General features: G+C 70.4%; 1 protein-coding gene across 1 annotated transcript in view; it reads right to left on the bottom strand.

Moving 5' to 3' along the window:
- Positions 1 to 2,106: 2,106 nt before the first annotated feature.
- Positions 2,107 to 12,386, bottom strand: part of ELFN1 (extracellular leucine rich repeat and fibronectin type III domain containing 1) — a 41,064-nt gene continuing 30,784 nt past the window's right edge. Inside the window, exon 2 of the mRNA XM_051830561.2 lies at positions 2,107 to 6,652. Within this exon, the coding sequence (XP_051686521.2) occupies positions 4,103 to 6,475 (2,373 nt within the window). The 5' untranslated portion in view covers positions 6,476 to 6,652 and the 3' untranslated portion in view covers positions 2,107 to 4,102. The remainder of the gene's footprint in view (positions 6,653 to 12,386) is intronic.

Below are 12,386 nucleotides of genomic sequence, written 5' to 3'. Positions count from 1 at the left end.
GGGACCCTCCTGTGGGTCGGCAACCCCACCACCGGGGCCTTCCCTGCTGTAGCTGCCAGTGCTGGGCTCTGAGCCTTCGGCCCGGCCTGTGGTGCTCGGCTCAGGGCCTTCCTGGCTGTGGCTGCCCCACTAACGCCCCTGGATGGTTGGGGCCCACCTCCTGGACACCACGCTGGAGCAATGCCCTTGGGCGCCGACACCACCCCAGCACCAGGAACGCACCTAGGGCGAGGCCTGCTATGCAGCCCCCGGGGAGAGGAGGAAGGCGGACGTGGGAGGGGCCCTGTGCTGGTCCAGCACCTCCCCCATGCCCTGATGGGGTCACCCGGGAGCAGAGGGGCCCCGTGTGCAGCCCATGCCCCCCACCCTCTGGTTTTCAGTGTAAGGAAGGTTCCGGAAGCAGGAAACAGATGTTGAGGTGAGGGCTGGGCACCCTCTCACCAAGTATGGAGGTGACCGGTGCCCCCCAGGACCCGGGAGCGCACACAGAGGCTGCCAACCCCCCCAGGACCCGGGAGTGCACACTGAGTGTGAGATCCCCCCCAGGACCCGGGAGCGCACACAGAGGCTGCCAACCCCCCCAGGACCCGGGAGTGCACACTGAGTGTGAGATTCCCCCCCCAGGACCCGGGAGTGCACACTGAGTGTGAGATTCCCCCCCCAGGACCCAGGAGTGCACACTGAGTGTGAGATTCCCCCCCAGGACCCGGGAGTGCACACTGAGTGTGAGATTCCCCCCCCCAGGACCCGGGAGTGCACACTGAATGTGAGATCCCCCCCCAGGACCCGGGAGTGCACACTGAGGCTGCCAACCCCCCCAGGACCCGGGAGTGCACACTGAGTGTGAGATCCCCCCCCAGGACCCGGGAGTGCACACTGAGTGTGAGATCCCCCCCCAGGACCCGGGAGTGCACACTGAGGCTGCCAACCCCCCCAGGACCCGGGAGTACACACTGAGTGTGAGACACCCCCCCAGGACCCGGGAGTGCACACTGAGTGTGAGATCCCCCCCAGGACCCGGGAGTGCACACTGAGTGTGAGACCCCCCCCAGGACCCGGGAGTGCACACTGAGTGTGAGATCCCCCCCAGGACCCGGGAGTGCACACTGAGTGTGAGATCCCCCCAGGACCCGGGAGTGCACACTGAGTGTGAGATCCCCCCCCAGGACCCGGGAGTGCACACTGAATGTGAGATCCCCCCCCAGGACCCGGGAGTGCACACTGAGGCTGCCAACCCCCCCAGGACCCGGGAGTACACACTGAGTGTGAGACACCCCCCCAGGACCTGGGAGTGCACACTGAGTGTGAGATCCCCCCCCAGGACCCGGGAGTGCACACTGAGTGTGAGATCCCCCCAGGACCCGGGAGTGCACACTGAGTGTGAGATCCCCCCCCAGGACCCGGGAGTGCACACTGAGTGTGAGATCCCCCCAGGACCTGGGAGTGCACACTGAGTGTGAGACCCCCCCCAGGACCCGGGAGTGCACACTGAGTGTGAGACACCCCCCCCAGGACCCGGGAGTGCACACTGAGTGTGAGATCCCCCCCCAGGACCCGGGAGTGCACACTGAGTGTGAGATCCCCCCCCAGGACCCGGGAGTGCACACAGTGTGAGATCCCCCCCCAGGACCCGGGAGTGCACACTGAGTGTGAGATCCCCCCCCAGGACCCGGGAGTGCACACAGAGTGTGAGATCCCCCCCCAGGACCCGGGAGTGCACACAGTGTGAGACCCCCCCCAGGACCCGGGAGTGCACAAGAGGCTGCCGACCCCAGCCCACCAGCCCCGCAGGTAGGGTCAGGCCAGAGCCTGGGACTCTGAGCCCCTGAACACTGCGGCCATCGCAGGCGCCTGTCCGGGGCGCCCGGGGCTGGCGGCGCTGCCCGGGCCTCGTAGGTTTCCCTGGGTCCATGTGTGATGCGTGTGTGCGGCTGGACCAGGACCAGACGCCGGCCTCTCCTGTCGGCCGAGGCTTCGGGCCGTGGGGAGGGGTCCCTGGCCACAGGCCCGGCCCCGCAGCCTCGGAACGCCCCCCAGGGCCCCCCAGGACTGACGCCGCGGAATCCCTGCCCTCCCCGACCCCCACAAAGACCCAGGCGACAGCTCTTGGAGTTGAGGACTTTAGTAGACACCGTGTTTCTCCGTTCACAGCAAATATAGAAGTCATTCTCTGTACACAGAACGCCCACGCGGGGCGGCGCTGGGGTCGCGCGGGACTCCCGGCCTCCAGGGTAGGGGCTCCCAGGGCCTCCGGCCTCCAGGGTGGGGGCTCCCACGGCCTCCGGCCTCCAGGGTGGGGGCTCCCAGAGCCTCCAGCCTCCAGGGTGGGGGCTCCCAGGGCCTCCGGCCGCCAGGGTGGGGGCTCCCAGGACCTCCAGCCGGGCTCGTCCCCCAGCCGGGGTGACACAGGAGGGGTGGGCACAGCAGAGTCCACGGAAGGCCACGGACGGGGCCAGCGGGAGAGGACCGGGCTGGCCACGCCCCCACGACCCGTGTTTTGTCTTTTTTTTTTTTTTTTAAGAATTTGAATCTTATTTTTAAAAAAAGGGAAAAGAGAGGAAAAGAACAAAGGCAGAGAAGAACTGAGAGGAAGAGACTGGAAAAGATCCCCCCGCCCCCATCCCTAAGACACAGTTTTCCGAAGTCCCTGGCGTGTGTGTGTGTGTACGTGTGTGTGCACATGTGTGCACGTGTGTGTACGTGTGTGCACGTGGGGGACACCAGGTGTTGGCTCGCAGCCATGGCCACGCCCCCTGCATCCCACATGTGACTACGGCTGTCTGCGTGCATGGGCACGCTCTAGGCCGTGGCCACGCCCCCTGCTCTGGCGTGCGCGTGTGGGTGTGCACGGCCATAGAAGCGCCTACACAAAGCTGTGACCACGCCCCCTGAGTCCCCCATGTGTGTGCATGTGTCTGCATGTGCAAGCACACGCATGGCCATGGCCACACCCCCTGCATTTGGCATGCAGTCCTGCACGTGTGTGTGTGTGCACGGTTGCACCTAGGCGCCTGCGCAAGGCCGCGGCCACGACCCCTGCGTCCAGCGCGTGCGTGTATGTGCTAGCATGTGTGGGTGCGCGTCCTGGCCTGGCCACACCCCCGCACCTGGAATGCGGCCCTGCAAGTGTGTGTATGGGCGTGGTCACCCCAGGTGCCTGCTCCCGGCCTGGCCACGCCCTCTGCACCTGACATGCTGCATAAGGGCGTGGGGGGCGTGGTCACACTGAGGTGCCCACTCTGGGCTGTGGCCACACCCCCTGTGTGCCCACTGGGGGGGGTGCACACTCCCGGCCTGGACACGACCCCTGTACCTGACATGCAGCCCTGCACGTGTGTGTGTGTGTGTGTGTGTGCATGGTTGCACCGAGGTGCCTGCTCCTGGCCGTGCCACGCCCCCTGCGCCCGACATGCCCATGTGTGTGGGAGCATGTTCCAGGCCTGGCCACGCCCCCTGCACCTGACATGCCACATAGGGGTGGGGGGGGGCGTGATCCCACCGAGGGCCCACTCTGGGCTGTGGCCACACCCCCTGCTGTGCCTGCTCTGGGGGGGGGCGCACGCTCCCAGCCTGGACACGACCCCTGCACCTGACATGCGGCCCTGCACATGTGTGTGCACGCGCGTGTGGCGCACTGAGGTGCCCGCTCTGGGCCGTGGCCACACTCTGCGCCCAACGTATGCACGCACGTGCCCAGGTGTGGGGGCGCACGCTCCAGGCCTGGACACGCCCCCTGCACCTGACATGCAGCCCTGCACGTGTGTGTGTGTGTGTGTGCCTGGTCGCACCCAGGTGCCTGCTCCGAGCCGTGGCCACACTCCCTGCGCCCGGCGTGTGCACACTTGTGCCCGCGTATGTGGACGTGTGCTCCAGGCCTGGACCTGCCCCCTGCACCTGACATGCGGCCCTGCACGTGTGTGTGCGTGCGCGCGTGGTCGCACCGAGGTGCCCGCTCTGGGCCCAACGTGTGCACGCACGTGCCCAGGTGTGGGGGCGCGCGCTCCCGGCCTGGCCGCGCCCCTGTGCCCACTGTGAGTGGGGGCGCGCTCCGGCCTGGCCGCCCCCCCCCCGCCGCCGCCGCGCGCGCACTGCCCCCGCGCCCTCACGACTTGTGCTGCGCCGAGACCCCCTTCCAGTAGTCCAGGATGTCGTGCAGGTCCTCGTCCTTGGCGAACTGCACCTTCTTGCGCAGCGCGTGCCCGGCCGCCAGGAACTCCTCGTGGTCCCTGCGGCGGCGCCGGCCCAGTCTCAGCCGCTCCCAGATGCTGTGCGGCGCGGCGCAGGCGAACTCGGGGCTGGACGAGTAGCTCAGGGCGTGGTACTGCGGCGACAGCTGCGCGTAGGCCAGGTCGCGGGGCCGCGCGCGCGTCAGCGGCTCCAGGATGGACGGCTTGCGCGCGCCCAGGCCCTCGTGCGGCGGCACGGGCGCGGGCGGCTCGGCGGCGTGCGGGCCCGGGTATGAGTGCCGGTGCTCTGCGCACGGCCGGCCCTTGTCGGCGGCGGGCGGCACGGTGAGGACGGCCGCCGCCGCCGGGGAGCTCTTCTCGAGGTACTTGCCCTCGGAGGCCGCGTCGGCCCGGAAGGCGCGGGGGCTGCGCTGCGCGCCGTGGCCGAAGGCGTCCTTGTAGGCGGGCGCCAGGAAGGCGTGCTTGGCGGCCAGCGGCTCGGACAGCAGCAGCAGCTGCGGCTCGGCGGCGGCGGCGGCCCCGGGCTTGGCCTGGAACGCGGTGGACTCGGACTTGAGCGCGTCGATGCAGTTGTTGATGATCTGGTTGACCTTGTCCACCTCCTTGGCGATGGTGGAGATCTCGGCCACGGAGCCCTGGCTGTCGGGGCCCGGCCGGCCCTGCTCGCAGTCCCTGCGCTCGGGCGCCTCCGCCGTGCGCACCTCCATGTAGCTGCCCTTGCTGGCCTTGGGCGGCTCGCCGCTGTCCGCCAGCTTGTAGGGCTCCACGTCGCCGGCGGCGGCCGGCAGGTAGGGGATGCGCGGCACCGCCTCGGCGCCCAGCAGCGCGCCCTGCGGCAGCGGGGCCAGGCCGGGCGCCTCCCGCTCGGGCCCGTACTTGAGCTCAATGATACTCTTCTTCAGGCTGCCCGCCGCGGCCGCCGCCGCCGCCGCCTTGTGCTGCTCCTCGGGGCGCCGGCGCCGGCGCAGGCAGCAGTACACGGCGCCCAGCAGCAGCACCATCCCGAAGAGGCAGCCCAGGATGGTCATGATGTAGTGGGTGGCCGTGGAGGGGCTGGGCGCGGGCCCCGGCGCGCCGGGCGGCTTGGGCAGGCAGATGGTGAGGCAGGTGTGGTTGTGGTGCAGGCCGGAGCTGGTGGACACCACGCAGTAGGTGTAGTTGGTGAGCGCGTACAGGTTGCCCAGGTGGATCTCCTGGTGCGCCTTGGTCAGCCGGGACACGGTGGACGCCTTGCTGTTGTTAAACAGCGCCAGCGTGTACATGCGGTGGAAGGGGCTGGGCAGCTGCACCAGGATCGTGGCCGAGTTGGCCGTGAGCTGCTTCACCCTGAGCAGCGGCCGGGCCTCCGCCTGCGTGGGCAGCGTGGGCAGGGCCACCAGCGGCGTGGTGCCGTCGCCGGAGAAGCACTCGCCGTCGGGGCAGGGCGCCTCGCTGGGCTCCGGGGGCGGCGGCGGCGGCGGCGGTGAGCGGCCAGCGCTGGCGGCGGCGGCGGCGGGGCGGGGGGGGCCCGCGGGCTGGGCCGCATGGGCGCCCTCGGTGCACACGGACTGCAGCTTGGTCAAGATGCTGCGGTGGCCCTGGTGGCCCTGGCCCAGGAGGAAGTAGCCGGAGTAGACGGGCGGCGACTCGCACTGCATGCGGTCGTGGGCCTGCGTGGCGTTGCTGAAGGCGGCCAGCCAGCGCAGGAAGGCCAGCAGCTGGCAGGAGCAAAAGAACGGGTTGCTATAGAGCTCGCACACCGAGAGCCGCGCCAGGCCGGCGAAGGTGGCCCCGCTGAGCTGCTGGATGCGGTTCATGGACAGGTCCACGTTGACCACGTTGGGGCACTCCCAGAAGGCGCTGGCCGTGACCACCTCGATGAGGTTGGCCTGCAGGTACAGGTACTCCAGCTTGCCCAGCCCGCGCAGCGTGCCCTCGGTGAGGTTGCGCAGCCGGTTGTAGCCCAGCTGCAGCACCTGCAGGTTGAACTGGCCGGCGAAGGCCCCGTCCTCGATGTAGCCGATCTCGTTCTTGGTGAGGTTGAGGTACGTGAGGTTGCCGAAGCGGCTGAGCGCGGCGTACTGCACGCTGCGGATGCGGTTCTCGTTCAGCCGCAGGTCCACGATGGTGCTGTTGATGTGCTGCGGGATGGCCTCGTACGGAGGCTGGTTCTGGCTGCAGATGGCCAGCCACACGAAGCCCTTGTCACCCTCGATCAGCCAGCAGTCGGCGCCGGCCAGCCCGCCCCCGTGCAGCAGGGCGGCCGCCGCCACGCACGCCCACAGCGCCGCCCACCCGCGCCCGGCCATCGGGGGCACCGGGGGAGGGGGCCGGGAGCAGAGGAGCCCGCGCGCTCAGGGGCGCCGCATGGCCACGCCCCCCGGGAGCAGGGAGGGGCGCCCCTCGTCGTCCGCCGCCGTCCTGCAGCGCCCACGGCGTCTTTCCCCTCGCGCCCGGGGGCGCCCGCAGCTCCGAGGAGGTCCCGGCTGCAAGACAAAAGGGAAGAGGAGGGTCATGGGCAGCCGGCCACTTGCGCAGGCCCTGGGGTGGGGGGCTGGGGAAGGAGTGAGTGATGGGGGCTCCGGGGCTGAGCTCAGACCTCGGTCTCATGTGCAGAGTGGACGGGCCACCGCCTTCATGGCCGACCTCACAGAACCAAGACCCGCAAAGGCCGCGCCACGCGTGGCACAGGTCTGGTGGAGTGGGGAGGCAGGCAGAGACGAGGCCCGCGGTCCCTCGGCCAGCGCGTGAAGGGGGTGCCCCGGCGGGAATGCACTGCGGCCTCGCGGGGCGCCCCCTGCTTGGGTTCGCCTTGTGCGCCCAGGAGGGCCTGGCTGCGGGGCGGCAGAGCCACCTGCAGGGGGCGCCCGGGCGCTGGGCGGGGTCCTCCGAGGCGCCGGAGGTTGGCCGGCGGGGCTGCGGGGTCTGAGCTCCTGTGTGACCCCTGGCGCACCAAGGCCCCTGCAAGCCGGCCTGGGAGGAGCAGCTCTGCCCAGGACGCCGGGGGCCAGAAGAGGCCACCTCTGAGGTCCCTGGGGACCCCCTCCCCCTCCCCCGTGACTGGGGCAGGGTCCCCACAGACAGGGCCGGACAGCCTGGGCGGAGGGGAGGCCGGGGGAGGGGGCTGCAGACAGGGCCCCCCTGGCTTGGCCCAGCAAGGCCAGGATGGCCCCGCGAGGGGGCCTGGGATTCCTCTGCCTGTGCGGGGGGGGGGGGGGCGGCAGTGAGCCCCAGGGGAGGCCGTGGCTGACCCGAGTCGGCTCTGTCCCCTGGGCCGTCCCCTGGGCCCCCGGGAGGGGGTGCCCTGGGCCACAGGCGCCTCACGGTGCGATCCTAATCACCTTTAATCTCTCGCTCAAAATAACCCAAAGTCAAGCGAAGGAGGATTAGAAGCCCCAGAGACTGGCAGGCGCCTGCCCGCGGGCACGCGGGCACCTGCACACGGGGCCTCTGCACGCCTGCCACGCCCTGCGCCTGCGCGGGCCACAGGTCCCGTGCAGGAGGACTTGGACGAGCGTTGGGCACGCGGGCACAGCATGGTGGCCGTGTGGGCGGGGTGTGCACGCAGCGCCAGTGTGCCCTGGCGGACCTCGGCACAGAAACAGGTTCCTGTGCACACGTGTGTGCACTCTTGCTCACAAGCACACACGCGCTCACACCTGCTCCCCCGGGGCAGAGGGCCCGTCCGTCACCACGGGGACACCGGCTGTGCAGGGCGGAACAGGGAAGCAGTGCCGTGGTTCCCGGCAACCACCCGGCGTGCGTAACGGTGGCGGCGGGGCTGGGACGGTGCGTCTCTCTGAAGGCACCGCTTCTCCGTCCCTTGGCCAGACCAGAGGCCAGGGCGGGCTGGGGCCGGGGCCAGCGCCGGACGGAGCGTTTTGCTGACGGGTGGACGCTCTGCGTCGGGAGCGCGGGCCGAAGGCCAGGTGTGCGGGGGATGGGTGCCGACACCAGCGATAACTGCCGGGCCCTAGGTTTTGCCGATGGATCGTGCTCACCGCTCATGCTTGCCCTCTGCAGCCTGGCTCTCCCCGGGGCCGCCGCCCGGCTCTGCCGCAGGGCCCGGCCATGGCGGGCAGCCCAAGGCGGGGCGCAGGCCGTCTGAGGCCGGGTCGCAGGCGCTGGCTCAGCGGTGCAACCTTGGGCGACGCGCTGAACGTGTGTGAGCCCCAGCCTCTTCCCCTCCGTCAAACAGGCGTCCGTCGTCGAGGGGGACGGAGGGCTGGGGGCTCTGTGGGCGGCCATCTCCCCCCACGATGCCCTCCGCCCCCAGAGCAGAAGCCGCTGCCCAGGGAGGCGCAGAGAGAGCTCCGCCCGGGCTCCCTCCGTCCACTCCCTGCCTGCCGGTCATCCACAGCGGCGCTGGCTCCGGCTCAGACTGGGCACCCAGCAGCGCTGAGTCAGCAGGGCTGGCTCTCACAGGCCCCCGGCCTCAGCGGGCCCTGCCCCGCCCCCCAGGGCGCTGGGCGGGGGGGAGGGGGAGGGGACCCCTGTCTGCGCCATGCCCGTGTCCCACGACCTTGCCCTGTGACCTTGGGCATTGCACGTGAACCCTGCAGGGGCCTGGCCCTGCTCACCACAAGCGGCACGGCAAGCAAGGGGGACCTCCTGTTTGCTCCCTGACCCGCACGCAGGAAGCACCTGCTGCATACAGAGCCCCGCCCCCGTGTCCCGCCAGCAAGGGCTCCAGGGTGAGGTCCGGGGCCCACGCCAGGCTGTGTGTGAAAATGCAGATTCCTGGGCCGGCGGGGACGCTGCAGGACAGCCTTGTCCCGCTGCAGCCGCCTGCCCACGCACACCCTGCGGCTCCGGTACCTGGGGAGACGGCCCGGAGTCACCAGCTCCCGGCCTTGGCCCGCCCTGCCGGCACCGGGGAGTGACCAACAGAGGGGGTTCCTGCTCACTCTCTCCCTCTCAGATCCGATTCTGTATCGAGTGCGGATTCCTGCCCACCCCAGAACTCCCAGAGGGCCCTGCAGCCCTGGCTGTGTGGGGGGAGGGCTGGGGGCGCCCACGGGGTCCGGGCCCCCTGCCTGCTCCCTGACCGGGGCCGCTGGGCTGGGGCTGGGTCCCCAAGCCTGGCCTCTGGGGCGCTGCTGTGGGCGGCTCTCCCGCTCCTCCCCCGGGGCTGCAGCTCCGGGCTGCGCTGGAGTTAATTAGGGACTCGGCGTTTAATGCTGCCGTGCATCCTTTTAAATTAAAAAACATGATGTATGGTGGCTGGAGGGAGGAAGCACTGCGCGGTGCCCACCGTCCCCCGAGGCAGGGACCGGGTGTGGGCCTCTCCAGGGACACCCCCGCCCCTGCCAGCCCCACAGCGGGAAGTCCTGCCGAGTCTGATCCGAGTCTCTCCGGCTGCATTGATGGTGGGTGGGCCTGTCTGAAGGCAGAATCTTGCCGGTTCCCCCCTCTGGTGGTGCCCTGGGCCCCCGCATGCCCCTTCCCATGGTCCTGAGCTGGGAGACACTAACCGTGGCCTCCTGGGTGCTGGACGGCCCTGCGGGGTGGGGGCAGGGCCCAGCTCCCTCCCTGCCCCTCTGCGCCCAGCACACCTGTGCCCGGCTCAGAAGCACAACGCCACAGGGACAGGGGAACGGAACGGAACTCATGGCCCAGGCCAAGGGCAGCAGTGGGAGTGCCACGGCCACCCCGCCACGTGCCTGAGGCCACTACTCGGTGCCGGGCAGGCGCGGGCTGACAGGTGAGCCTCCCATGCCCAGCACCACGGCTGTGTCCCCCCGCTACCCCCAAAAGCTCTGTGGCAACACCAGGATTCGGCAAGGCCACACCTTCCCCGCCCCCTGCCCCCTACGGCCACCGGCCTGGACCCGCGAAAATGCAATGCGGGGGCTGCACCTGTCGCGCCGCTTTCCCGACGTCTCCACCCGCACTGTCCCCTCGTGGCTTCTGCTGCCCTCGGCAGAGGCCTCACAGGCACAGGAGGACTGGGGACCACCGAGACCCAGGCCGAGAAGGGAACTCCGCCCCCGCCCCCGCCCGGCACGCCCCCCGCCCGGCACGCCCCCTGCCCAGGTCTTGGTGAGGGCCCTGGGTTTCTCTTGCCCTTTGCCCCCCAGGCCCGCTGTGGGCGGCTCCGTGGTGGCCTCACTGCCGTCACCCCAGCACCACGGCCCACGCGGTTCTACTACAGGCGGAAGCCATCGATCTGTGTGCATTTGTTTTATGTCCGGCCCGGCACCTGCCATATTAAATTCTCCTATTAAATTACGTCTCGGTTCTCCCGGGCGGCTCGCTCTCCAACGGCACGGCCCACAGATAATCACAGTCCAGCTAATTCCGCCTCGCGGCTCACAGCCGTGGAGACCGCGCCAGCGCTGCCGGGTTCGGCTTTTTAATAAAAGTTTGCAGCGGAAGCGGTGTGCGCGCCAATGGCTGGCGTGGGGAGAGGCGGCCCTGGGCGGGAGCAGACGCGGGGTTTCGTCCTGCTCCTGGGTGCGCCCCCCAACGCTCTGCAGAACCAGCCGGCTGGTGGCTCCCGGGGGGCTGGCAACCCGGAACTCTCGGGCTCGATTCCTGAGCCTCTGCCAGTCTGGGGGCTGGGGCCGGTCTCACTGCCTCAGGGAGCCCCTGGTTCCGTGGCTCCAGGTGTTTCGTGGCAAATGCCAGGGGCCGCCCTGTAAGGAAGAGCTGGGGTCGGGGGAACAGAGAGGCCCTGGGAGACCCCAGCTCCCCGCCACGCCCGCTCCCCGGCCACCCCAGCTCGGATGGACACAGACCCCGACACCCCTCCCCCACGGGAGGCACTGCCCACCCCCGGAGGCAGGTCTATCTCAGCACCCTTGCACCTGGGCTAGCCTCGGGGCCTGGTGCTGGGGGGCGGGATTCCGAGGGGGCTCCAGGAGGTGCACCTGTCGGGGAGCCCGAGTCGGGGCGGCCTTCTGAGGGGGCCCTGCAGCCCAGGCCGGCCCCGGCTCCTCGGAGCCCTGAGTCTGAACCCCCCAAGCCGAGGGTGGCTGCATGGGGAGAGGGGCTGGGGTGCTGCAGCCCTGTCAGGCTCCCAGGGCAGGAGGCGGCCGGGCGGGTCCGGCAGCCACTAGCGGTTCTGTAGCCGGCAGGAGGTGGCTTGGGCCCAGCCGCTGTGGGCATCTGGGGAGTGCGCCAGCAGATGGGAGAGCCCCCCCCCCCGCCGCCCATACACAAACAAAACTTGAAAACAAACCCAGGGTGAGGCCGGGCCCCGGGCAGCCACGTCAGGAGGGGTGGGTGGGTGAGTGGCAGGGGGCCGTCAGCAGAGCACCCCGGGAGGGTCCCCAGGCCTTGGCTCCCTGAGCAGCCCTCCCCGCAGCCGCCCACCTCACTGCTGGGTGACCGTGGGCCGGGGCTTGTGGGGGCGGGGCACAGCTCGGAGCTGCGGCCTCCTCCTGGGTACAATCACCGTGGGCGACCCAGGACCCAGCCCGGGGCAGAAGCCCAGAGTCCTGAGCAGGGGCGTCCGGGCCCTCACGGCTCTCGGCGCGGTCTTGAGCCGCCCCACCACCACCACCACCGGACACCTGCTCCCTCGCCCGCCTGCACCTGGGTGGAATGGGGGGGGAGGGGCAGGTGCCCCCCCGGGACTGCCCCAGGCTGGGAGCCTCGGGCCGGGCCCCCTGTGCGGCAGCCGCACCCCAGACCCAGAGCCTGGGCCGGTCTGGCACCACTGAGCAAGGAGCCTCTGCTACGTCACAGCCACCTGCAGGACCAGAGATAGACCTCCCGCTGTCGGGGGGTGGCTCGGACAGGGACTGGGGTCCCCAACCCAGGGCGGGGAGGGGCAGGCTTGGGCAGGGACTGGGTCCCAGGGAGCAGCCATCACGTGGACGCACGTGGACACACGTGGAGAGGCTGCAGGGGGCTCGCGGCCGAGACCCGCGGCCCCTCCTGGGTGACACACGGAGCGAAAGCCAGGCCCGGGGCTGGCAGGGACACGGCGCCACCTCACCCCAGGGGCCCAGACCGTGAGCATGGCCGCCTCTGTCCGGCTCTGCCCGTCCACGCCACACGCACCGGGCACTCAGGGCAGCCCCATGGCACAGCAGAGGCCCCAGCCGGAGATGCACACCACGGTGTGTGAGCGGCACAGGCCCCAGGCATGCCCCTCCCAGGCCTCCGCCCTCCGGCCGCCCTGGGCAGGGGCTCACAGCAGCCAGGGCCCAGCCCGGGCCTCTCCCGGGGAAGCCGTGGGCGCCGACCCAAACGCCACAGTAGATGTCCAGC

The sequence above is a fragment of the Oryctolagus cuniculus genome, chromosome 19 (assembly GCF_964237555.1).
Source record: "Oryctolagus cuniculus chromosome 19, mOryCun1.1, whole genome shotgun sequence".
Taxonomy (NCBI): domain Eukaryota; kingdom Metazoa; phylum Chordata; class Mammalia; order Lagomorpha; family Leporidae; genus Oryctolagus; species Oryctolagus cuniculus.
The sequence above is the reverse complement of the archived record's forward strand: the minus strand, read 5'-3'. Positions and strand labels throughout refer to the sequence as shown.